This window comes from Hemiscyllium ocellatum, chromosome 24 (genome assembly GCF_020745735.1).
Source record: "Hemiscyllium ocellatum isolate sHemOce1 chromosome 24, sHemOce1.pat.X.cur, whole genome shotgun sequence".
NCBI classification, from domain to species: Eukaryota; Metazoa; Chordata; class Chondrichthyes; order Orectolobiformes; family Hemiscylliidae; genus Hemiscyllium; species Hemiscyllium ocellatum.
This window is the reverse complement of record NC_083424.1, coordinates 15,278,375-15,303,191: the sequence shown is the minus strand read 5'-3', so window position 1 is coordinate 15,303,191 and position 24,817 is coordinate 15,278,375. Positions and strand designations below refer to the sequence as shown.

Genomic DNA, 24,817 nt, shown 5'->3' with positions numbered 1-24,817 from the left:
TTAAGTTAATTCAGCATAAATGGCTGAATTAAGAGTTGTTGCAATAGAAGTGTTTAATGTTATCACTATAATTGGCACAAGTGGCGGCACGATGGCACAGTGGTTAGCACTGCTGCCTCACAGCGCCAGAGACCCGGGTTCAATTCCCGCCTCAGGCGACTGACTGTGTGGAGTTTGCACATTCTCCCCGTGTCTGCGTGGGTTTCCTCCGGGTGCTCCGGTTTCCTCCCACAGTCCAAAAGATGTGCGGGTCAGGTGAATTGGCCATGTTAAATTGCCCGTAGTGTTAGGTTAGGGGTATGGGTGGGTTGCGCTTTGGCGGGTCGGTGTGGGCTTGTTGGGCCGAAGGGCCTGTTTCCACACTGTAAATAATCTAATCTAATCTAATCTAAATCATGTAAGCTATTGTATTAAATACTTCTAATTTGGATGAGTTGAGTTGGACTGGGTTGGGCAAAGTTTAAAAATCTCACAACACCAGGTTATAATCAAATAAGTTTATTTGGAAGCACTAGCTTTCGATGTGCTGCTTTATCATCAGGTGATTGGGGAATAGGAACATAAGAACACAGAATTTATAGCAAAAGAGTTACAGTGTCATGGAGATGTAATGATATTAAACAAATTTAGATGGTCTTTCATCTTTTAGAAGAGGTATGCTAGTTTCAGTTCTTTAATATGTAAATTCCAGACCTACTTTAAAGTTACATTCTCAAGGTGGCTTCAGGTTTTCTATAGGTGCCATCTCTGCTCAGCCAATGCATTGAAAGGTGCAAGGTTAAAGTCTGTCTGTGTCCCAATGTTGAGTCAGACTGATTCTATTTCTAATGTCTGCATATGAGAGAGGGTCAGTGTGAATGTATAGTGCAGCAAGTCACCTGTAGTGTGACATGAACCCAAGGTTCCAGTTGAGGCCATCTCCTTGGCTGTCACCCTCTGCTTGGCCACTTTGCGTTGTTATTTGTCCCGAAGTCCGCCTTGGAGGATGGTAACCAAAGGTCCGAAGCCAAATGTCCCACACAGTGAATTGTTCCGACTGGGAGGGAACACTCTTGCCTGGTGATCATTGCGCAGTATCCATTCGTCCGTTGGCAAGTCCGAGCAGATGCAACAACAGTGTACCATGCCTCAAGGCATCCTTGCCTGAAGCATAATGAGATCAACAACGTTGGCTGACTCATATGAGTACCTGCTGTGTGTGTGGTGGGAGGTGTCCCCAAATGTAATGGTGGTATCCGTGTTGACACTCTGATACATCTTGCACCATGACAGTGTTGTATGGTGTCGTTGTCTTTGTTGCCCTGAAGGCTGGGCAGTTTATTGTGAACAATGATCTGTTTGAGGTTTGGTGGTTGTTTTAAAGGCCAGAAGTGGAGGTGTGGGGAAGGTCTTGGCAAGGTGCTCAACTTCATCGATAATGTATGGCAGGCCGCAAAGAACATAGCGTAGGAATGTTCCCGGTTTGACTGGTCCATGGGTGTTGAGTTTCTGTAAGAAATCTGTAATGTGACAACTGAAGCTGGGGGTTGCCTATATGATGGATTTCAAGATACCTTCGGCATAGCCAGAGAGATTCTCGCACAGGGTCCCATTGCCTAATATGTTGGGACGTCCTTGTGTGTTGACTTTGTGTATCTTTAGATGGCAGTAGAAGTCACCAAAGCAAGAAGTATGTGGGATGAGCATGCGCAGGGATGCTAAAGAACTGGATCAAAGATCTTGATCAATGATTTTAGTTCACTGGTGTGCTGTTGGTCAGATTGGCAAGTAGTTGCCTGTAGTGTTCCTGGTCATTCAGTTGTCGGTACACTTCCTTGCAGTAATCTGTTCTCTTCTGAATGATGATGGCTCCTCCTTTATCTGCTGGTTTGATGACAATGTTGTGATTTGGTTTTGAGAGCATGGATGGAATTGCGTTGTGATCAGGTGATGCTTTTGCTCTACCTTGTCGGTGTGGTGATGAATCTGGCATTACGTACATCCTGACATGTCAAGCCCAGGGCAGCGGTCCTCCGATGGGGATCCAAGTTGACTCCTTTGGTTGATCCTCTACGGATCCCTGTGATAACTGGTCTGGTTTATCAGTGGACTCATTAGGAAACTGCTGACATGAATTCCTCTGTGTCTGCTGCAAGACCCATCGGGCCCATTTTGGTGATGGTGCAGAAATTGAGCCCTCCTTTCAGAACTTTCAGTCTCTTCCAATTGAGGATGTGGTCTGATAAGTTGATGGATTTCCCCGTAGTGATAATGTTTTCAACTGTGGCTTGGCTATTGCTGTTGGTGATGCCAAGTTTTTCAAGTTTCTTGTTCTTGGTGTGCAAGTACGTGGTATAGTATTGTCACCTTGTCTATTTGGCAATATTGCGTAATTGTGCTGCTATGTCTTGAGTGCAAGCTGATCGTGTGGATTCCATCTTGATTTCAAGGTTATGTCACCTGCTGCAGAGTTGGTGTATGAGATGATTGAGGAGTTTGCAAGAGATGCCGTGGAAAAGTTTCTCCAAGTATGCGATGGTGTAGGCCAACTTGAGTGGGTTTGTGATCTGTAATCCTTTTGAGATCTTCCCTGCATTTCTGCAGAAACTTAATATCTATGTCAATATGTGCGATCTTCTTGGCAGTCCTCTCCACACTGAGCTGGCAGTTAGTAGTGTCAATGGTAGTCATGATTTGGAGGTACCAATGTTGGACTGGGGTGGACAAAGTTTAAAAATCACAACACCAGGTTATATTCAAACAGGTTTATTCAGAAGCACTAGCATTCAAGGTGCTGCTGCTTCTTCAGGTGATTATGGAGCAGGACCAGAAGACACAGAATTTATAGCAAAAGGGTTATAGTGTAATGGAGCTGTAATGATATATTAAACAAATTTAGATGAAGTCTGTCTTCTTTTAGAATGGGATATGCTAGTTTAAGTTCTTTATGTAAATCCCAGAACTCCTTTTAAAACCTGTTGGACTATAACCTGGTGTTGTGATGTTTTTAATTAAATACTTCAGTTTAGTAACTATGATTGCATTTTATTCACTTATTTGGAAATGCTGCTGATACTAACTTTCTGTTACATAGTACAATTAATATAATTATAATCCAGAAGCAGCAGCTTTGTTCATTGTGTTCCCTCCTGTATTGTACTGAGATTAGAAGTTGATTAAAAAGCTATATCTTTTAATTGACTAATTCTGCTGCTTGACAACTTGGGTGACCTCTGGCAACGATCGCTAGCCTTCTAAAAGTGCAAGTGAGGAACCAGAACTTTGGATAATCTGAGAATCGTATATCCTAGGAACTCCTTTACTGCTAATGCGAGTGCAGATTTATTTTTGTTTTTCTGGAGTTAGGTAGTTGCAATTTCACTTCAAACTGATCCAAAGAGCCAACTGAATGAAGTTGCTTTTAAGACATGAAGAACCCACACTATAACTTAAAATATGAAATTTACTGTTTCACATCATAAATAATGAGCTTAGTGTATGATTAACATTTTGGGGGGAGAATTTGAATAAAATGAGTGAGGGATTTTTCTTAAAATAAAAGGCTAGTGTTGTCCCCTTTAGTAAGGTGAGACAAAGGAACTGCAAAACAAATACTACGAATGGGATGTTTGGCTTGTTTTTGAGCTTCAGTACACAGGTTTTAATGCACTGATTGTGTTGCTAGGAGTTTGAATCAATTGTTGGCAGACATATATTAAATCAACAAATGTGTCTACATGTATACCTGTCTTGACAAGCAAGTAGACAGATGTTATGAAATATGAATTTTTGACACAAAGCCATACCATCCACTAACAGAATGCTAGACACACCTGAAATATCCTTGAAGATCCTGGTTTTCTGTCTTAAGGGATGTGCAAGGTTTTTTTTCTGAGTTGTAACAAGTGTGATTTTGGAATTAATTTACTACAAAAGCAAATTTAACGAAAATATCGCAATAATGCCTCTTTCCTCAAGACTGAATTCTCATGTACTTATTCATTAAAGAATGGTTAGCACTCCAAAAGTGATACTTCAACATAAGGAGAGGAATATGCTATATAATCACCAGTCATATTTGATAAAGTTTTGAGATTGGATTGGTTGTTCATCACCTTGATCAGGGAATGATGAGCTTGAGAAGGTGAACATGTTTAAAATCTGTTAGGGGTATCTGAGTCGAAAGAAGTGAAATACCTTTGTCTGCATGTGACATACTTTTAATAGTGATAATCCTGGAAACTTGCTTTCAAATCTCTGATAATGGTGCTTAATCAGTTATAAGTATATGTTTGAAAACAAGATGATTGGGTTTCTATGCCAGGCCCCTCCTTGTGCCTTTTTTCTATTTGCTCTTACAATGTGGTTCTATCAGTTCTACACAGATACTTCAATGAGGTATTCATTTTTGTCCAATCTTCATACTGAATGTCACCAATATAATGGATTACTGCAGGGGTAGGTGATCAATGACACCAGGATCTTTGACAGGCTTGGCTTAATAATATTGTGGTTCTGTTCGCCGAGCTGGGAATTTGTGTTGCAGACGTTTCGTCCCCTGTCTAGGTGACATCCTCAGTGCTTGGGGTCCTCCTGTGAAGCACTTCTGTGTTGTTTCCTCCAGCATTTATAGTGGTTTGTCTCTGTCACTTCTGGTTGTCAGTTCCAGCTGTCCGCTGCAGTGGCCGGTATATTGGGTCCAGGTCGATGTGTTTGTTGATAGAATCTGTGGATGAGTGCCATGCCTCTAGGAATTCCCTGGCTGTTCCCTGTTTGGCTTGTCCTATAATAGTAGTGTTGTCCCAGTCAAACTCATGTTGCTTGTCATCTGCGTGTGTGGCTACTAAGGGATAGCTGGTCGTGTCGTTTCGTGGCTAGTTGGTGTTCATGGATACAGATTGTTAACTGTCTTCCTGTTTGTCCTATGTAGTGTTATGTAAGCCACACACAGGCCAAGTCCTGAACTATGAAAGCCATCACCCTAACACACACAAAAGAAGTTGCATCAAGACACTGTTCAAAAGGGCCACAACACACTGCAGCACATCAGAACTGCAAAAAGACTAAGAAGAACACCTCTACAATGTATTTGCCAAAAACAGACACCCCCACAATTTCATCAATAGATGCCTAAGGGAAAGACAACGGAATGAGGACATGCCACAACCCAAAGGACTAGCCATGTTACCATATGTCAAAAACATTTCTGAACTGACAGCCAGACTACTACGACCGCTAGGACTCATAACAGCACACAAACCAACAGCCGCTCTTAGACAACAACTCATCAGGACAAAGGACCCAATACCCAGAATGAGCAAAACCAATGTAGTGTACAAAATCCCATGCAAGGTCTGCACAAAACACTTCATAGGACAAACAGGAAGACAAACAGTGGACAGCTGGAACTGACAACCGGAAGCAGCAAAGACAAACCACTATAAATGCTGGAGGAAACACAGAAGCGCTTCACAGGAGGCCCTCAAGCACTGAGGATGTCACCTAGACAGGGGACGAAACATCTGCAACATAAATTCCCAGCTCGCAGAACCACAACAACGAGCACCCGAGCTACAAATCTTCTCACAAACTTTGACCTAATAGTTGTGCGCACATTCCAGCAGAGAATGAATTAGTTTTAATACTCCACTTTAATTGAAAGGGTAGGGAATTTTTGAAGTGTGCTTAATTGCTGGTCTTCCTTGACGTGAGGCAGCGAAGCTAATTCTGAGTTTATTACTTGAGCAGTTAGGAGAGCTGGCTATGTTCACTTTTCAATCCATTGGAATGTCACCAAAGGGATTGAGGAGTAAAAGGAAAGTGAATATCTGAACGCTGTCAAGCAAATTGTTTAGTCTCCTGATTCAAATTTCCAAAACTAAAATGCAGAAGTGTAAATGTTCTGTTGCATTAATTGAATCCATACCTATGTCCTTCACGTGAATTACTATTGAGTGCAGTTACTAGAAATGTCAGAAGTTGCATGACACCAGGTTTGTTTGAAATCACTAGCTTTCAGAGCATAGCTCCTTCATCAGGTAAATTGAGAGAGAAGAGCACGCAGACACAGAATTTATAGGTAGAAACAAAGATTGTACAAATGGTGTGAGTAGCGTGTTGAATAATTAGTCTCTGCAGGTCATCAAAAGTGTCAGACAGTGATGAGAAAAGTGTCAACAGCTGAATAATGTGTGAAGGGGTGACCTATAATCGGACCATACAAGGCAGAGATAATTACAAAGATGACAAAATAAGGTGGTGCTGGAGACAAACAAAATGACTAGAATAACATGATAAGTTTAAGAGTTGCATGTGAGGATCTAACCAAAGTAGTAAGTAATCCAAAACTGTACAAACTAATTAAAATTGAGAGATCATAACAATTCATCAAGGTGATGGTGTCAAGACAGGATAGTAAGGAAGATTTTACAGATACAGGACTGTGTGATGGGATCACATGTAGCTGTACAGGACCTGTGTGAGAATCTCTCTGGCTGTGTCGAGGGCATCTCGAAACACATTGTAGAAGGAACCCCCAGCTTCTCTCAAGTGACATGTAACCCCACCACAGTTCTGTATCTGTAAAACCTTCCTTACTGTCCTGTCTTGACACCACCACCTTGATAAGTTGTGATCTCTCTACCTTAGTTTATGCAGTTTTGGATTACTTTTTACTTTGGTTAGGCCCTAAGCGTGCAACTTTTAAACCAAACATATTATTGCAGTCATTTGGTTTGTGTCGAGCACCACCTTGTTTTTAATTTTTTGTAATTATCTGTCTGTCTCACTTAATTGGATTATAGGTCATCCCTTCGCTTGTTGGTCAGTTGTTGACACTTCTGTTGATCTACAGAGACTTATTATTCAACACACCACTCGCACACTATTTATGAGTTTTTTTTATCTCTGGCTGTAAATTCTGTGTCTGTGTGCTCTTCTCTCACTTCACCTGGTGAAGGGGCTGTGCTCTGAAAGCATGTGATTTCAAATAAACCTGTTGGATTATAACCTGGTGTTGTTTGACTTCTGACTTTGTCCATCCCAGTCCAACACCAGCACCTCCACATGTAGAAATGTAAGCAAATGGAACAGTGATCAAGTAAAGAAGAAATGAATATTTCCATTCTCCTGCAATATAAAAGGATATTATTTTAAAAATTGGTATAAATAGCAAGTACTGAAATAGTTTCCCATTCACAATTTGTGTTACCTAATGTAACCTGTTCTTCAGTATTGCTCATAATCCGTCCAAACTTGTGCCAGTGATGGTATTAAAACATCAAATTCTTTCTCCTCATGATAATTTCTCCTATAGTAAGGAGGTTCCATAACATTTTAAAGAATAAGTGTGCTCCCAGCAGTGTCGCCCACTGTTAATGTCTTGTGTTATTTCAGCAATTGCACTCAAGTGTGCGGACAGGGAACTTGGAGACCTGCTTGCGATTGCTCTCATTAGGAGCCCAAGCAAACTTCTTCCATCCTGTAAGTCTTCAACGTCAGTGTTTTTGTAAAGTTTATGCTGCTGTTGTTTCTGCTTCTCAATTAATTTTAATGTGTGCCAAACTGGGAATAAAGTATTGGGCAATGTAATCTCAACAAATAACGAAGCAAACGCTGTAAAGTAATTCTTTGTCACTTACTGTGCAAATATTTTAAAATGGAAGTTTTTGCATATAGTTATTCTCTCCAATGTCAACTGTGATTGGCAATGGTACCTTTCCAGTGTACGCATCACCTCTTGCCAATTTTGTTAGTCCCAACTGGATCCTCTCCTCCCACTCCAATACTTTCAAGCTGGTTCAAGGCAGGCAACACACCATTCAGAACACTCCATTCTGTTTACAAAGGTTTCTATCCATACTCCTAATTGTATAATCTCTGAGCACTATTCTTTCTGTTCCCCCTGCTTCTATACTATGGTGCAGTAGTCAGTTTGCCCATCCTCTCTCAGTCCTTTTCCTCAGCCACACAGAACAAGTATGTTTAAACCTGTTGGGCAAGATCTAGAGCTGAGGCTGCTCCTATACTATATTCAAGATCCATGAATTTGCCTCATTTGTAGTCACACCTCTTGTACCTGACCACTGGCCAGATTTGAAGTATCTAAGTGTGACTGTCTCCTGAAACACAGAATCCAGGTAACTCTTGTTCCTCCCTGATGTGTCACAGGTTTAAAGCTAAGGCTCCAGCTCATACTGAGCCAGAGTTCCTAGAGCCACCAACGCTTGCGACAGATGTCATGATGAACCACAATGGGGTCCACCAGTTCCCATATCCTGCAGGTTCAAGACATCACATGGCCCTCATCTTTAAATTATTTAAATTAGTTTTGAAATTGTATATTGAACATTTGCACTGGTTGTTAGTTTAATCTAAAAACTATTTATCCAATTTATCTACAATTTAGAATAGATGTTCAAATTAATAGTTACTTCTCAGTTGGTGAAAATGCAGCTATTCTTGTGATGCCACATTTTTGTAACAGTTGCTGATCTGAGTCTCCTCCCCTGCTAGCTCCTTTCTCTGGACTCCCAGATAAGCATGTAAGCCTCTGCCTCAATTTTTATTTCCTGCTCTGTCTTCCCTTCAGCTGGCTATTCTTTCCCTTTAGGCCCCAAATTCACTAAGACCTTATTTGTATATAAAGAACATGAACACTCACCAAAGAGAGAAAAGGAGGAACAGATTACCTCCTCCCTCTTTCACCAATCTCCAGTTACACTCCAATGCAACAGACCTGTGTGCTGTACTGTTCTATATTTAGTCTGATCTAAGAGCAGGGTGAAAGGCCAGCGTAGCATCAAGGACCAAAGGGCTGTACTGTGCTGTACTGTTCTATGTAGGACAGCACTGAAGAAGTCCTCCATTAATGGCCCTGAATTCAAAGTCTTCTGCATTATCAGTAAACAATAAATGTTGCTTTTCCAGTACTGTCCACAGCCACAAGAAGATACTGTCCAGGAATTTGCCTTTCCTATGACATTAAACTTTATTTTTGCAAATAATTTATTCTTAAGGCAAAACTGAAACTACTTCTGTGCTTGGTTTTGACTCTTTTTTTTTAATTACAGGAGAAAGGAAATACTCCTCTTCATGTAGCAAGCAAAGGAGGACAAATTTTACAGGCTGAGTTGTTAGCAGTATACGGTGCTGATCCTGGTGCCCCTGATGCCAATGGCAAGACACCATGTGACAATGCAAGGTTAGAATCTGAAAAAGCCACAGAGATACCTTTTTTTAATCCTTTTTACTATCAAGAAAAATACAAGTATTGATGCAGCAATGGTCAAATTAACACTTTGAAATAATTGTGCAAAAGCAAAATATTTTCCTTGCTAATTTACTATGGTCTTGACTTCTTGATCTTTTGTTGTGAAATATATTGGATTAAAAGAATCTGTAGGTTCACAGTTCCTTGAAAGTGGAGACGCCAGTAGATAAGTTAGCAAAGAATTTATTTAGTATGCTTTCCTTTATTGGTCAGAGCATTGAGTGTAGGAATTGGGAGGTCATGTTGTGGCCCCACAGGATATTAGTTAAGCCACTTTTGGAACACTCTGCAAATCTGGTCTCCTTCCTATCAGAAGGTTGTTGTGAAATTTGAAAGGGTTCAGAAAAGATTTACAAAGATGTTGCCAGGGTTGGAGGGCTTGAGCTAAAGGGAAAGGCTGAATAGGCTGGGGCTGTTTTCCCTGGAGCATCTGAGGCAGAGGGATGAGCTTATAGAGATTTATACAATCATAAGGGGCATGGATAGGATAATTAGATCCTGGGGTGGGGGAGTCCAGAACTAGAGGGCGTAGGTTTAAGGTGAGAGTGGATAGATTTAAAAGGGACCTGAGGGGCAACCTTTTCACCCAGAGGGGGTCTGTGCATGGAATGAGCTGCCAGAGGAAGTGGTGGAAGCTGGTACAGTTAGAAGATTTTAACAAGCATCTGGGTAGGTATATGAATAGGAAGGGTTTAGAGGGTTATGGGCCAAGTGCTGGTAAATGGGACAAGATTAATTCAGGTTTTCTGGTCAGCATAGATGAGTTGTTTCCATGCTCTACATGTCTATGACTCTTTTTAAGAACTAACTTCATTCAATTTAAAGTGTGCTCTAATAGTTGTAATACAAGTGACATAAACGCAAGATGTTTCTAAGCTAAATTTCCTCCTTTTCTTCCCAGTCTTTCAATCTTTTTAACGCACTGCAGATCTGTTCACTTTGGTTACTTTGTAAAGTGCTTTTGGTATTTTGCAAATGTTTCAAAGGTGGATCTGTTTATTATAATAAGAGGAGGAGACTGATTTTTTTTTTTGCGAAAAGAATCGGTGTTTTTTTCTCGGTCAAGTATATATTTAATTCCCTTTTGAAAACTGCTATAAAGCTATTTACACCTTTTATGTTTAGAGAATGATTTTTATATCCAGGTAACTTGCTGTGGGGAAAAATGTCTCCTCATCTTCCCTTTTTACAAATTAATTTAGATCTATATCCTATAGTTACTGATCCTCCTGAGTGCAAAACGTTTCTCCCTATTTAATGTGACAAAACCCCTCAAGCTTGAACACCTCTATTAAATTGTTAATTAAATAACTTGGGGTTCTGTTTGGACAATGCAAGCAATGCAAGAATGAAATCTGAATCATGATATTGGTGATAATAAAGAAGGTATGAGAGTGCCATTGTTGCTCTTGTAGTAATTCTCCCGAGCTCATACTTGGGTTACTAAAGTTGTACAATATTTCTTCCACTTTTATCTTTAAGTTCACATCTTGCATAGTGATCAAAGTCTTGACTTTTTTTTCCATAATGTTATCCTGGCATTAAAATGTTATCTTTGATTTGCAGACAAGCAGGGCACCATGAACTAGCAGACCGTTTAGTAGAGATTCAGTATGAACTCACTGACAGACTAACCTTCTTCCTTTGTGGAAGAAAACCAGGTGGGTATGAAAGAAGAGAGCTGGAGATGGCAATGTTGCTTCTTAATGTTTTATTGGGATGTTCAGTACTAAACAGTATTTTGCATACTGGATGCATCTTGATGCACCAGTATTTACAACATACTGAACTCCTATTTGTGAATCAAGTACTGTGGACAGTGCCAAATGGAACCTGTATGTTTCCCCAAAGGAGAACCGTGTACAGTTATGGACCAGTTCTTACAGTAAACATTTCTCCCTCATTTTTGTAGAATTGCTTCAGTGTCAGAGAGCATTAAGCCTGACTTCATAATTCAATTCTTTTGCCACAATTTGTTAGAGAATGGAGTACTATTTTCCAGCTTGGCCCGCATCTCATTTGAGAAGAAAATAAATGTAGGCATGAATTGCATGGGATCATAAATCTGTCTATGGTTGCAAGTGAATGAGAGGTGAATATAATATTAAAAATTATAGGTAGGAGGAGACCATAGGACCTGTCAAGCTTGCACTGCTATGCAGTATGATTATGGCTGATCATGCATGTCAATCCTACTTTTATACCTACTGTCCATAATGCTTAACTCTGAGATCAAAAATCTGTGAATCTAAGTCTTAGCTGATGGCACATACATTCCACTAAAGGGAATAGAATTCCTATGGTCCACAATTCTTTCGGTGAAGGAATTTCTTATTTTGGTCCTAAATGAATTGGCTCGTAATCCTGAAACTCTGACCCCTAGTTTTGATTGATCTGCCCTGGGTAGCAATATCTAAGTATTAATTCTTAAACTCCTCATTATTTTGAATGTTTTGAAGTGATCATCTTTCATTCTTCCAAACTTCAAAAAATACACTGAATTTCCTTCTTGTGTGACAAGTCTCCTACCAGGAACTAATTGAGTGATCCCTCACTACTGTTTCCAATGCAAATGTATATTTTTTAAAATATGGAGACAAAAATTGTATACAGTATTCCAGGTGTGGTCACACCAAAGCCCAGTACAATTATAGCAGGCTTATTTACTTTTGTACTCCAATCTCTTTTATTATAAAAGTCAACATTCCATTTTCTTTTCTAATTGGTTGTTGTACCTGCAAGCTACCTTTTTGTATTCCATGTGCAAGTACATGCAAATCTCAACATCAACATTTACAGGGTCATGCCTTTTAAAAAGATATTCTGCTTTCTAGTTGGATAAAAGTGAATAACTTCGCACTTCTCCCCATTATAATCTGTCTGCCTCCTTTTTGGTCACTTAAACTTTCAGTTATCTTCTGCAGCTTTTGTCTTTCCTATCAACTTACCGTTCTACCTGACTTTTAACCTTTAGTGAATTTAGATAAATTGTTTTCTGACTTTGATTAATTAATTGTTACGGCCTCCATGGTCTTTGTGTACTAGTCACTGCCTACAGAAATTAAAACTGCCAATTTGATGCACCTGTCCATTAACCAGTTCATTATTCATGCTAATATATCATCCCAATTTCATATGCCCCTTTTCTCTGGTATTTCAGTAAATGCCTTTTTAGAAATCTAGGTACATTACATCTACTAGTTCCCCGATACCTACCCTACTAGTTACATCCTCACAATCACCAGTAATTTTATCAAACAATTGATTTATGTAAAACCATGTCGATGTATATTCCAATCATGTTTATATCTTTCTAAATGCATTGTTAACACTTCCTTGATGGATTCCAGCACTTCCCTTTGGTTGATGCCAGGCTAACCAGACTGTAATTCCCTGTTCACACTTTCTTGAAATGTATTATAAGTGCCATTGTGCTCAAGGCTAGTACTTGGAAAAGAATTAATCACTTGACTTCAAAATTCAATACTGAGGTAACTGAATGAGCTTCACACCTTTCACGAAGGATAGGCTTTCTTTTTTAATTTCTGTGGTGAAAAGCAGTTACAGAATAAATGTTTATGAATGGAAAATCCTTGCCTATTATTTTTGTGCAATGCAGCATCCTTCCTTCCTAGGCGAGCCCAGAACATTTGTACAATTTAAAGAATTCATCTGAACAATCTCCATTTATACAGTTTTGTCAACATGCTTTAGGGATACCAGCCATTGAGAGTCTTGATTCCATTAATTTGTGATGTTTTCTTTGTATTTGAATATTTGTGTGAATGTATTTTTCATGTTCATTCTTTGACGAATGTGTCGATATTTGCATACACAAAACAGGTCGTTTCTAACTGTTACTTGACCATGAGGCACAGACATTCTTCATGGTTTCAAATTTCCGGCATAGTTGTAACTCTGGGAGTAGCTTGACTTGTGCTTACAAGTATAATAATTTTATTTAAAGTTTCTTGTTTGCTTGTTGCATGCTATGTCTAATGATGTCTGCTGAGTAAAGATGTTCATTACTTTGTTTCTTTATACATGCCCAGGAAGGACACCATTCTAGTTGTGTAAACACCAATGCAAAATGACACAACCCTTTTATTATAATTTGCATTTAAGACTGCCACAAAACTATATCCTTCCTGAATTTGTTCCACGTGGTATTGTCGCTCTTCGTTACTTTTCATTCATCTTCAAAGCAGTGTTTTCCTTGAATGTTTGTAATGCAAAACATTGACTATATGCCAATTCTTGTCAATATCCAATGATGTACATCTCAATGTTCAATTTAAATGTTTCCTCGAAGTGTTTATATTATGGTCTATGGGGCAACTTGCCTTCCTCATTACTATTCATGATCTAGAATTGATGATGATGTGCGTCCCCGATTCAGACTTGTGTATGGTCTAGTAAAATTGACATCTGAGTTATTTGTTTTTAGTTATTTCGCTTTTATGCCTTCTGTTCTTTGTTTAAAATGTACCATGATTCAACTATCTCCTTCCATTCCAGATCACAAGAATGGGCAGCACTTCATAATTCCACAGATGGCTGATAGGTGAGGCAGAGAGATTTTTTTTATGGCAGTCAGAATTTATTCTTTACTAGTTTTGAGAGAAATTAGGGATGAATAAATATGCATGCCAGTATTGCCCACATCTCAAAAATGCATTTTAAAAATGTTCATGTTTTGCACACCCGCAGTTCACTACTAACAAGTCTTTTTGGTGTGTCTAAAAGACACTTAATACTAGCAAGCCTGTATAAGTATTGGGGATTGTAAGGATTTCAACTGGCTATGGAATTGTGTACTACCTTGCAATAAAAGTGAAGTTATGAAATCGCTATACATAGGTTGTACGTTTGCTCACCTGAGCTGGTGGATTTATTCTCAGATGTTTTGCCCCATGCTAGGTAACATCAGTGAGCCTCTGAAGCCAAAATCACAATCGCTACATATAATTTTAAGTATCTGGCATTTATAAGTGCATTGACCATTGATTCCTATATTCATTTTTGATCTTGCCAGGCTCTAATTACAGCCTTTTGATGCCATTTGCAGCTCCTCTAGACCGTATTGTTTCTAAACTTGTCCTGTTACTTCACCTACACTCCCTTCCCCATTCGAATTATAGAATTTCCGTTATTTAGTGATTTACAATCCTTCTCTGTTGTTCATTACCAGTCCTCCTGACTTTTTTTACTTGTTTCTGTACTTCGCTTATGCTGGAAGGTTAATTGTCTGAAGCATCAACTGCTTCCATCCGCACAGATGCTGTCTCCCTATTGAGTGATTCTAGCATTTTCAATTTTTGTTTCAGATATCCACTAGTAGTTTTGCTTTTGTAATTCCATCTGTCCCAGTAGAAGTGCTGCAGGACCACTAATTAACAGAACATGTCATCACACCTTGACAAGTTGATTCTTGTTTTTGTCATAAATGTGATTTGAATTTATGGTGGCAGTATAAAGTTAAAGATAAATTAATTCAAAGTGGAAACTGAATTACACCTCTGTTCCCTGATCCAAATATTCTTAGGCCTCTGACATTCAGATTGTTATTTAACTGCAATTTTAACAAAATCCAAATATTGCAGATGTTGGAATTCTGATATAAAAAAATGGAAAGTGCTGCTAAACGCTTAGTAGACTGATATCTCTGGGTAGAGAAACTCACTTAATCCTGCACTATGATGGTCTTTCTTTCATCAGAACTGAAAGATGTTGGGAGTTTTCTTTTTATTTCAGGATGTACAGAGCCAGGGAAAAAGAACCAAGGAATCAGCAGGGAAGTTCAATGATAATCAAGGACAGGATTGATTTAAGTAACAAAAAAAACCCCAAAATCAATCAATAGGAGATCTAATTAATCAAAATGAATTGCTGATGAGTGAAACATGGAGCATCCAACAAAATGAGAATTGATTCACTGAGTTACAGAAGAACAATTAATGTGTGAAATTTACTGTTGGGAAAATGCCTAGTAGACATGTAGATTTCTGTATATCGAATTGGAAGACCTCATTTGTGAATTTAACTCCTGTGCTTAGAAAGGGAAGGAGACAGAGCAGGGAACAATATGCCAGTTAGCCTAACATCTGTTCTAGGGAAACATTAGAAGCTGTTACAAAAATGACAGCAGGGCACTTGATTAAGTTCAAAGTAATCAGGCAAAGTCAAGGTTTTGTGGAAGGGCGATCATATTTGACATCCTTGGAGGATGTCACACATGCTGCGGATTAAGGGAACCGGTGGAGGTACTGTATTGGATTTGATGAGGTGGAACATCAAATATTATGTAGTGTTGGGGTTAGCATATTGGCATAGATAGAAAATTGGCTAACAGAAAGGTGAGAATAGAATAAATGGGTCTTTTCTTTCAGGTTGGTAAGCTGTAACAAGTTGTATGCCACAAGTGTAGGATCTTAACTGCTTACAATTTACACAAATGACCTGGATGACAGGATGAAAGGTATGGTTGCCAAATTTACTGAGAACTCTGAAAGGTAGGAAAGTAGGTTGAGAAAGAGAAATAAGCCTACAAAAATGTAGATGGATTAGATCAGTGGCAAATGGAGTATAATGTGGGCAGGAAGAATAAAAAGAAACTATCTAAATGGTGAGAAATTGCAAAAATGAAATGCAGAGGAATCTGTGTATACCTCTTGTGTAAAATGTTAGTATGCGGACAGAGGTAAGCAATTAGGAAAGCTAATAAAATGTTTTCATTTATTGCAAGGACAGTTGAATACAAAGGTGGGGAGGCTGTGGTAAAGTTATACAGGGCACTGGTGAGGCTGAATTTGGAGTACTATGCGCAATATTGTCATATTTAAGGAAAGCTGTAAATGTAGTGGAAGCATTTCAGAGAAGGTTTACTAGTCTAATACCTGAAATGGAGGTGTTATCTTATGAGGAAAGGTTGGTCTGGTATCTGCTAGAGTTTACAAAATAAAAGTGACTTGATTGAAACATAAGATCCTGAAAGGCCTTGACAGTACAGATTTGCAGAGAATGTTTCTTATGGAAGAATCTAGAACTAGGGGTCATGTTTAAAATCAGGAGTCGTTAATTTAAAACAGATGAGGAATTTTTTCTCGGAGGGTTGTGTGTTTTTGAAACACGTTCCTGAAAACATGGTGGAAGCAGACTGCTTAAAAATATTCAAGCAGAGTTAGATTCCTGTTAAGCAAAGTAGTGAAAGATTGTCAGGTGTGTGGCTTTGAGATTACAATCAGGTCAACGCTAAGTGGCGTACACCTCTGTTTATATTTACTCCTAGATGTGCATAAAGCTTTGGATTTTGTTTGGTTAGAATTATCCTTTGGGAACTTGTACTTAATGCATCACAATTGCAGTTTTTACTATCGCCCTACTGATACTGTGGGAATTAAAACTTGATGGCTGGGCTTCATTGTTTAAAATTGTCAATATAGTGTTTGTTTGAGTTGCACTTTACGATATTTTCCATGACTTAATGCTTTGGTGGAGGCTGGTACAATTGCAATATTTAAGAGACATTTGGATGGGTATAAGAATAGGAAGGGTTTGGAGGGATATGGGCCGGGTGCTGGCAGGTGGGACTAGATTGGTTTGAGCTATCTGGTTGGCGTGGACAGGTTGGACCGAAGGGTCTGTTTCCATGCTGTACATCTCTGACTCTGACTATATACCTAGCCCTGTAAACAGAGTTAGTTTTGTTCTTTCACTGAATTAAATAATATACCATTGTGTGCCACCTGCTGGATATTTTAGTTTGTACATCTCAATTACAAAACTGAAGAAGAAACTGTCAAATTCAATAGCTGTGGATGATTGGTTGTTTTCATTCCAACTTTCTTCCTCTTCCAAAGGCCATGGTTCCTTGATGAGGCTATTCACATCTTGGTATCTGAACAAATTGCCATTTTTCAGTCATGGGTATAGATGTCGATGTGAAGTTGTTCAGTTATGTCCTCACTTTGTTTACATATTTACTGTCCTGTGAGTGTAATTGAGTTTGTTTTGTTTTTCACACTCTACTTCCCACTTTGGAGAAGTAAGTAGTTACAATGAGATGCTTCCCCACTAAGTTTTTTAACAAAAGTTAATACAAACTTCACACCACAAAATAAATTATTTCTTGGTACTACAGCATCACTGTATTTGGGCAAAACTCAGTTTGACTTAGTTGCTTACCCTTTGAATAAATAGGTTGACTGCATTTGCTGTTGTCCTCAACTGAGAATGAATGTAAATCTCAGCCTTATCATAAATGTCAGGCACCCTTGTGTTAACAATACCTCTGTTGTCAGTCTTAAGTTCAATAGATACACTTAGCAGTAAAGTATATAAGTCCAGGGCATTGATTGGATAAGTTAGTTTAGCACAGCTGAAGACCCACTTACTGACACAGTTGAGTGGAGTCTGAAGATCTCTACCTTTTTTGAATGTTTCACGGAATAAGTGTACACCAAGTAAAGACTTGCTTTTGCTTATTCCTTCACCAGTTGGCTACTTGGAGTAAAATATTGACCCTTAATTTTTTGTTTCCTTTATGCTTCATAGAAGGTCAGCATCACAGATGAAACCATTTGTTGCCCCAACCCTAATTGTTCTTGAGCCAAGTAGCCTGCTGGTTCATTTCGGAGGCAACAGTATAAAAGGAAAATACTGCAGATGCTGGAAATTGAAACCAATGCAAGAGAACCTCAGCAGGTCTGACTGCATTTATGGACAGAGGGGGGGAAAAAAAGTTATATTTAGAGTCTGATTATGGCTCAGAAAAAGTCATATCAGACACGAAATGTTAACTTTTTCTCTTTCCACAGAAGTGGCCAGACCTGCTGAGGTTCTCTGGCATGTTCTGTGTTTGAGTTGACCATATTACTGTGGGTCTGGAGTCACTTGTCGGCAAGACAAAATAAGGACAGCAATTTCCTTCCATAAAGGACATCAGTGATTGAGATGGATTTTTACAACAAGTGATATTTGTTTTACGATCACCATTACTGAGATTATTTTGCAGTTCCAATATTATAATGGAATTTAGGTTCATAGACTGAAGACATGGATTTGAACCCATGACCCAGATTCTGGGCCTCTGGTTCAAAGGTACAACTGTTTTACCACTATCTTTCTCTGAATTTGTTACTTGATGCTAAAATTATAAGCACTCATTGGCAGCCTTATGCCACCTCACAAATAGGGTTACTCTTTGTGTGTGCACTTTGATTTCCAGCAGACAATTCAAATATGAAGTATGTTGTAGCAAAATCAATTTTGTCCCCTTCCATCAGGGATGCAGATTAATTTTCCAATGAGGAAATCATCTAGATAATAGAAATGAGAATGTTAAATAATTGTTCCACCTGCTCTTGATCTTGTAGTGTTTAGGTAATTACCAACCTAACTATGATTAACTATTTGAAACCCAGTCCATGAATCTAAATTAAGACACCATGATTTGTACGGACTAATATTGTACCAGAACTTGCATTTTCAGAGCTTTTATTCAAACGTACCTTTTAATTAGAAGAAATATCTGTAGTTTATTGGGTAAAATCAGCTGTCATGCCCCAGAATACCTGTCCCATTGCCTTTGGATTAATGTAAACTGAAATATTATAGAAAAGTGATTGTCCAGCAGATTTCTGTCAAAGTAGGGAAGCCACACTGACAAAAAAATCAATTATGAAACAGATTGTGTATATATTCTGCCATCTGAACATTTTCTTTGAATACATTCTCAGGTTTTGTACAGTTTTCTTTTTATGGACAAGCTTTCCTACTTGAGTGGTATCATCCAAAGTTTTGTACTCTCCCACTTCTGGTGAGATGATTGAAAGATTTCACACTGTCACCAGCTGGCTGAAAAGGCAACTTTAATAAGAACTGCTATGAAGTATTATATTCTTACTTTTATGTATGTGTAAATACTCAGTTATGTTCTTTCTTCTCCCCAGAATTCTGCTAGGATGTAGTATCACAATTACCAGCAATTCTCTAGTCTGTTGTCAAATGACCACTTTTAATATCTGTTCAAAGAGTCAATGTTAATGAAATATTTAGCATTTGAAACCACCACAAACACAATATTGAGCTTGTGCTCACTCATTGTCCAATAGTTACTAGCTGTGAGTGGTGTTCTGACTGATTTTTTTTCTCTCTCTTTCCACTCTTGCACGTGAGGCTTTAAGGTCAATTACAACATACAACCCTAATTGCAATCTGATAGTTTATCATATATTTCTGATTAAAGATTAACACCTTTAGTTATTATTGCATAATTTGTGCAACATAACTGTACTTACCAGCTGAATAATGTCAAATGACATCTTATGGTGAATTGGAACCAGAAAATCTGGAGGAGTTATTCTAAATTAATCAATTATCATATCATTTTGATTACATGGGGTTGATGCTTTGGCCATGTTATTAAATACTTGTAACATGTTGTAATCAATAAATATCTATGCACTTCTTTCTTGGTTGCAACCCTTGGGATAAAAGGCATCTGTAAGTAATACATAATAAAATAGCTACTTTTAAGGCCTAATAATTGAAGATCAGTGTATTCACAGTCAAATGCTTGTTCATTTTTTTTCTTCTTTTAAAACTGAAATGTTATCATATTACAGGTACTTTCTCTTGCAATCTGTTATTACTGACACTGTCTGGATGCTTTAAGTAACTTTTGGGGAATGTAGACAATACCTATTAGGCAAAACAAAATCACAGCTTCAAATAACCATCCAATCTGTGCCAATATTAGGTTTCCTAACTAAGCAATAAAGGGAAGTGTTGCATCTTTAATATTGTTGAACTTGAAGGAGGGCTATTTATCATTTTCAGTAAGACACTGGAATCATATTAGATTAGAATTCAAAAATGTAGCACTATAGCAGAATTTGAGTACTAGAAGAGAAGATGAAGGATCTGACCTGAGATGTTAGTCGTCAATATGACCAGACCAAAGTTCTGAATTTTTACAGAGAATTATCTGGGAGTATCACCTTACTTTTCTGTAATGCCTGTTTCATAGCTTTAGATGGCTTCACCGCTTAATTAAAACTTATTGCCTGCACTGGTTTCAAAATGAATATCTCAAAACAATTTGAAAAAAAACTGTCCAGTGTTATTGGTACATCATTAATTATGGTGTTTTTTGAATCTTCAGCAGTTTAGATTTGTCAGAACTAGCAAAAGCAGCAAAGAAGAAACTGCAGTCTGTAAGTTTTTCTTTCTTGGTATGATAGATGACTAACACATAAGAGCTTGAACTTTAATTTGAGCCTTCAAGCAATTATACTAAAATATCTAGTAGATGCTTGGCGCAATTTGCCTTCCTAGGCACATTACTTGTTAAAACTGTGCATCTTCTTTATAATGCACTTACCGTTCTCCAACCCAAATGTAACTTTTGAATAGGTGTATAAAATGTTTTACTTTGCACAACCAGAGCTAGATTAGTATTTTTGTAGTTACAAACTCGGTGACTTATGCAATTTTGTTATACTTATTCTGGTTTGGCCTGCTTAGTTTGCCTTTACAACACATGGTAACACAGGGATGATAATTAGAACATGCGTGATTGCCCATTTATCTTGTGCACTGTATGCATATCTAAATAGAAAGGATTTCAACTTCTTCTGGACCAGTTTCAAACAAAGAAATGTGGAACAGTGTATTTTTTTTAAAAAATTCACAATTCATCTTCCCGCACATTTTTTCCAAAGAATATTCTAGCACTTACCATTTTAGAAGAACTGACTTGTACTCCAAAGCCAGAGAATTTGGCTTCACCAGTAGGAGGCAGGATTTGTTGATGTCACCTTTTCTAACATTTGTCTTTAGGTGTTGAATACAATCTCTCTAAAGAGAGTCTCTCAGTCACCTGGAATGTTCTCCTACACTGCACTACTATGCAGTAATAGTTTCACCATTTGGACGTTCTTGATAGGTCTCTGTCTCGCTATCCAAAAAAGATGATAAGTTTACATGAAATTAGTTTGCACTGAGCCATTAATATGCTTATCCCAAGACAGTTTTACAAACTTAATAAGCAACAAAGCTGTTTTTAATGTAATTTGGGCCCTCTTTGACTTGTGGTACAGCAATAGATACAATTGCAGCTGAGGTCTGAGGATTTTCTATACCTGCAGCCCTATATTTGAGTCCTGATTTAGGATGGTCTGACTAGACACCAATCACATCAAAATGCTTAATCATTTCTGCCATTTAGCATTTCTCTTAGCACTTGACCATCCCAACATGTATTGTGTTTTGGCAGCAAGACTACCATTGCTACTGCTCTTAGGATATAAGTTCATAAGTTTGTGAGAAGACTTGTGGCTCGGCTGCTCGCTGTTGTGGTTCTGTTCGCCGAGCTGAGAAATTGTGTTGCAGACGTTTCGTCCCCTGTCTAGGTGACATCCTCAGTGCTTGGGAGTCTCCTGTGAAGTGCTTCTGTGATCTTTCCTCCGGCATTTGTAGTGGTTTGAATCTGCCGCTTCCGGTTGTCAGTTCCAGCTGTCAGCTGCAGTGGTCGGTATATTGGGTCCAGGTCGATGTGCTTATTGATTGAATCTGTGGATGAGTGCCATGCCTCTAGGAATTCCTTTGCTGTTCTCTGTTTGGCTTGTCCTATAATAGTAGTGTTGACCCAGTCGAATTAATGTTGCTTGTCATCTGCGTGTATGGCTACTAAGGATAGCTGGTCGTGTTGTTTCGTGGCTAGTTGGTGTTCATGGATGCGGATCGTTAGCTGTCTTCCTGTTTGTCCTATGTAGTGTTTTTGTGCAGTCCTTGCATGGGATTTTGTATACTACATTGGTTTTGCTCATGGTGGGTGTCGGATCCTTCGTTCTGGTGAGTTGTCTGAGAGTGACTGTTGGTTTGTGTGCTGTCATGAGTCCTAGTGGTCGCAGTAGTCTGGCTGTCAGTTCGGAAATGCTCCTGATGTATGGTAGTGTGGCTAGTCCTTTGGGTTGCAGTATGTCCTTGTTCCGTTGTCTTTCCCTTAGGCATCTGTTGATGAAATTGCGCGGGTATCCGTTTTTGGTGAATACATTGTATAGGTGTTCTTCCTCTTTTTGCAATTCTGGTGTGCTGCAGTGTGTTGTGGCCCTTTTGAATAGTGTCCTAATGCAACTTCTTTTGTGTGTTGGGGTGGTTGCTTTCATAGTTCAGGACTTGGTCTGTGTGTGTGGCTTTCCCTATATACCTTTGTGGTGAATTCTCCGTTAGGTGTTCTCTGTACCATCATGTCTAGGAATGGGAGTTGGTTGTCCTTTTCTTCCTCTCTCGTGAATCGGATTCCTGTGAGTGTGGCATTGATGATCCGGTGTGTGTTCTCTATTTCTATGTTTTTAATGATTACAAAGGTGTCATCCACATATCTGACCCAGAGTTTGGGTTGAATTTGCGGTAAGACTGTTTGTTCTAATCTTTGCATTACCGCTTCTGCTATGAGCCCAGAGATGGGTGAGCCCATGGGTGTGCTGTTGATTTGTTCATATATTTGGTTGTTGAATGTGAAGTGTGTTGTGAGGCACAGGTCCAGTAGTTTGAGTATGCCGTCTTTGTTGATAGGTTCAATGTCCTGTTGTTTGTTCTGTATGTCCAGCAGGTTGGCTATTGCTTCTCTGGCTAGGGTTTTGTCAATTAGAAGTGAACAGTGCTGTTACATCGAGTGAGACTATGGTTTCTTCCTTGTCTATGTGTATATTTCTGATGTCCAAGAATTCCTGTGTTGATTGTATAGAGTGTCAATAAGCACAACGACTTGGACCCAATATACCAACCACTGCAACGGACAGCTGAAACTGACAACCGGAAGCAGCAGATTCAAACCACTACAAATGGCGGAGGAAAGATCACAGAAGCGCTTCACAGGAGGCTCCCAAGCACTGAGGATGTCACCTAGACAGGGGACGAAACGTCTGCAACACAAATTCCCAGCTCGCCGAACAGATCCACAGCAATAAGTTCATAAGATTTAGAGGCAGAATTAGGCCAGTCAGCTCATTTAGTCTGCCTTGCCACTCAATTGTGGCTGATGTTTCTCAACCCCATTCTCCAGCATTCTATTGTATTCTTTGATCCCCTTACTAATCAAGAACCTATCTATCTCTGTCTTTAAATACTCCCAATGACTTGGCCTCCACAACCCTCTGCAGCAATGAGTTCCACAGAATCACCATCCTCTGGTTGAAGAAAATTATCTTCAGGTTATGAGTCTATGAAATAATTACCCCTCACTTGGATTGGGCTCAAAAAGGAAACTAGAGGGAGAGAAATACATGAAGGTTCTTTGTGAACAGGAAAATTCTAGTCTTGCCAATTTTATTTTTTGATATTCGCTTTCAAAGATTGACAAGCCTTGAAAATGGACTTGGCACTAAAGTCTTTGGAATCTTTTAATGCAATAGTTTTTTTTCATTTAGTTTGTAATTCCTTTTCATCCTTGATATTTTCAAACTGACTCTCCATCATTCCAAATACTTTCAAAGCACAGCAAATGGGTTATGTAGTTGAATCTCAATCACGTTTTCTAGAGTAGTAATATGTTCTTCCTGATTCTATTTCTAGTTAAGTAATCACTTATTTGAGGAACTAGCTATGGATGTATATGATGAAGTGGATCGAAGGGAGACTGATGCAGGTGAGGATTCAGCGTGAAGTGTCAGCCAAAGTTGTAATATTTTAGTAAACTTGCTCCCTGTTCGGAAAAAAATAATTCTGCTCTGAGTATCCATTTGAAACTGCTGCCTTGTTTTCTTTAGCCTCTTTAATTTAAGATTCATAAGTTTTTCTGATAGCATATGGTACCAAAACTTTGGGGAAACTGCCAGTAGCATTTACACTGGAGCATAAGCCTCTCAAACTAGAACCTCCAATTTTTAATAAACTCTTATTGTCAGAACTTGAATTATATTTCTGGATGATGTGTTTGCTCATTTTAATTTTAACAGGGCTTGATAGTTTAGGAAGCTAGGTTTGATTAAGGGTTACTGGTAGATCACATTTCTTTGTAGAAATAAATGAAACACATTTTCATTTTCTTTTTTCTCCACTGATCGTCTATATTGTACATAACCTCTCTCAAATATATCAAAACTTTTTTCATTTAATGAATTTATTTTGAAATTAGGTGCTTTTGGCTCTCTAAGCAATTGCAACTATAGTTTTATATGATAATGTGATCACTCTCAATATGTTGAATGAGAGTTTGCTGATGGAAGGAAGAATGTCCAGCCAGAAACTAGGGAGGGGTGTATGAATAAAAGAAAATGTCTCTGTCTCTAATTTGTTCGGTCACAATAAGTCATTAATGTACAGGAAGTGGGTGGGGCAGGAGGTAAGGCTAGAACGTTGATGGTGTAACATGAATTGGCATGGCTGTTGGATAACAAGGGTCATCTTTCCCTTTTTTGAGCTTGGTGAACATGTGTATAGAAAAGCGAGGTTTGTGTAGACGTTTGTGTGCGGATACTCCCAGGACAATCTGGCATCAGGCATGGTTGCAACAATGAAGTTGGATGATTTGCAACAATTTGGCAGAACTGAATATAACCATTA

At 38.7% G+C, this 24,817-nt stretch overlaps 1 protein-coding gene across 9 annotated transcripts in view; it reads left to right on the top strand.

Moving 5' to 3' along the window:
* The window catches only part of git2a (G protein-coupled receptor kinase interacting ArfGAP 2a), an 80,793-nt gene that overhangs the window by 19,260 nt on the left and 36,716 nt on the right, over positions 1-24,817 (top strand). For 8 of the 9 annotated variants that reach the window (XM_060843497.1, XM_060843506.1, XM_060843501.1 and 5 more), the window contains exons 5-10: positions 7,375-7,461; positions 9,051-9,181; positions 10,817-10,911; positions 13,769-13,814; positions 20,415-20,466; positions 23,828-23,900. In XM_060843497.1, coding sequence (XP_060699480.1) covers positions 7,375-7,461; positions 9,051-9,181; positions 10,817-10,911; positions 13,769-13,814; positions 20,415-20,466; positions 23,828-23,900 — 484 coding nt within the window. The remainder of the gene's footprint in view (positions 1-7,374; positions 7,462-9,050; positions 9,182-10,816; positions 10,912-13,768; positions 13,815-20,414; positions 20,467-23,827; positions 23,901-24,817) is intronic. The other variant, XM_060843498.1, reaches the window with a different exon arrangement.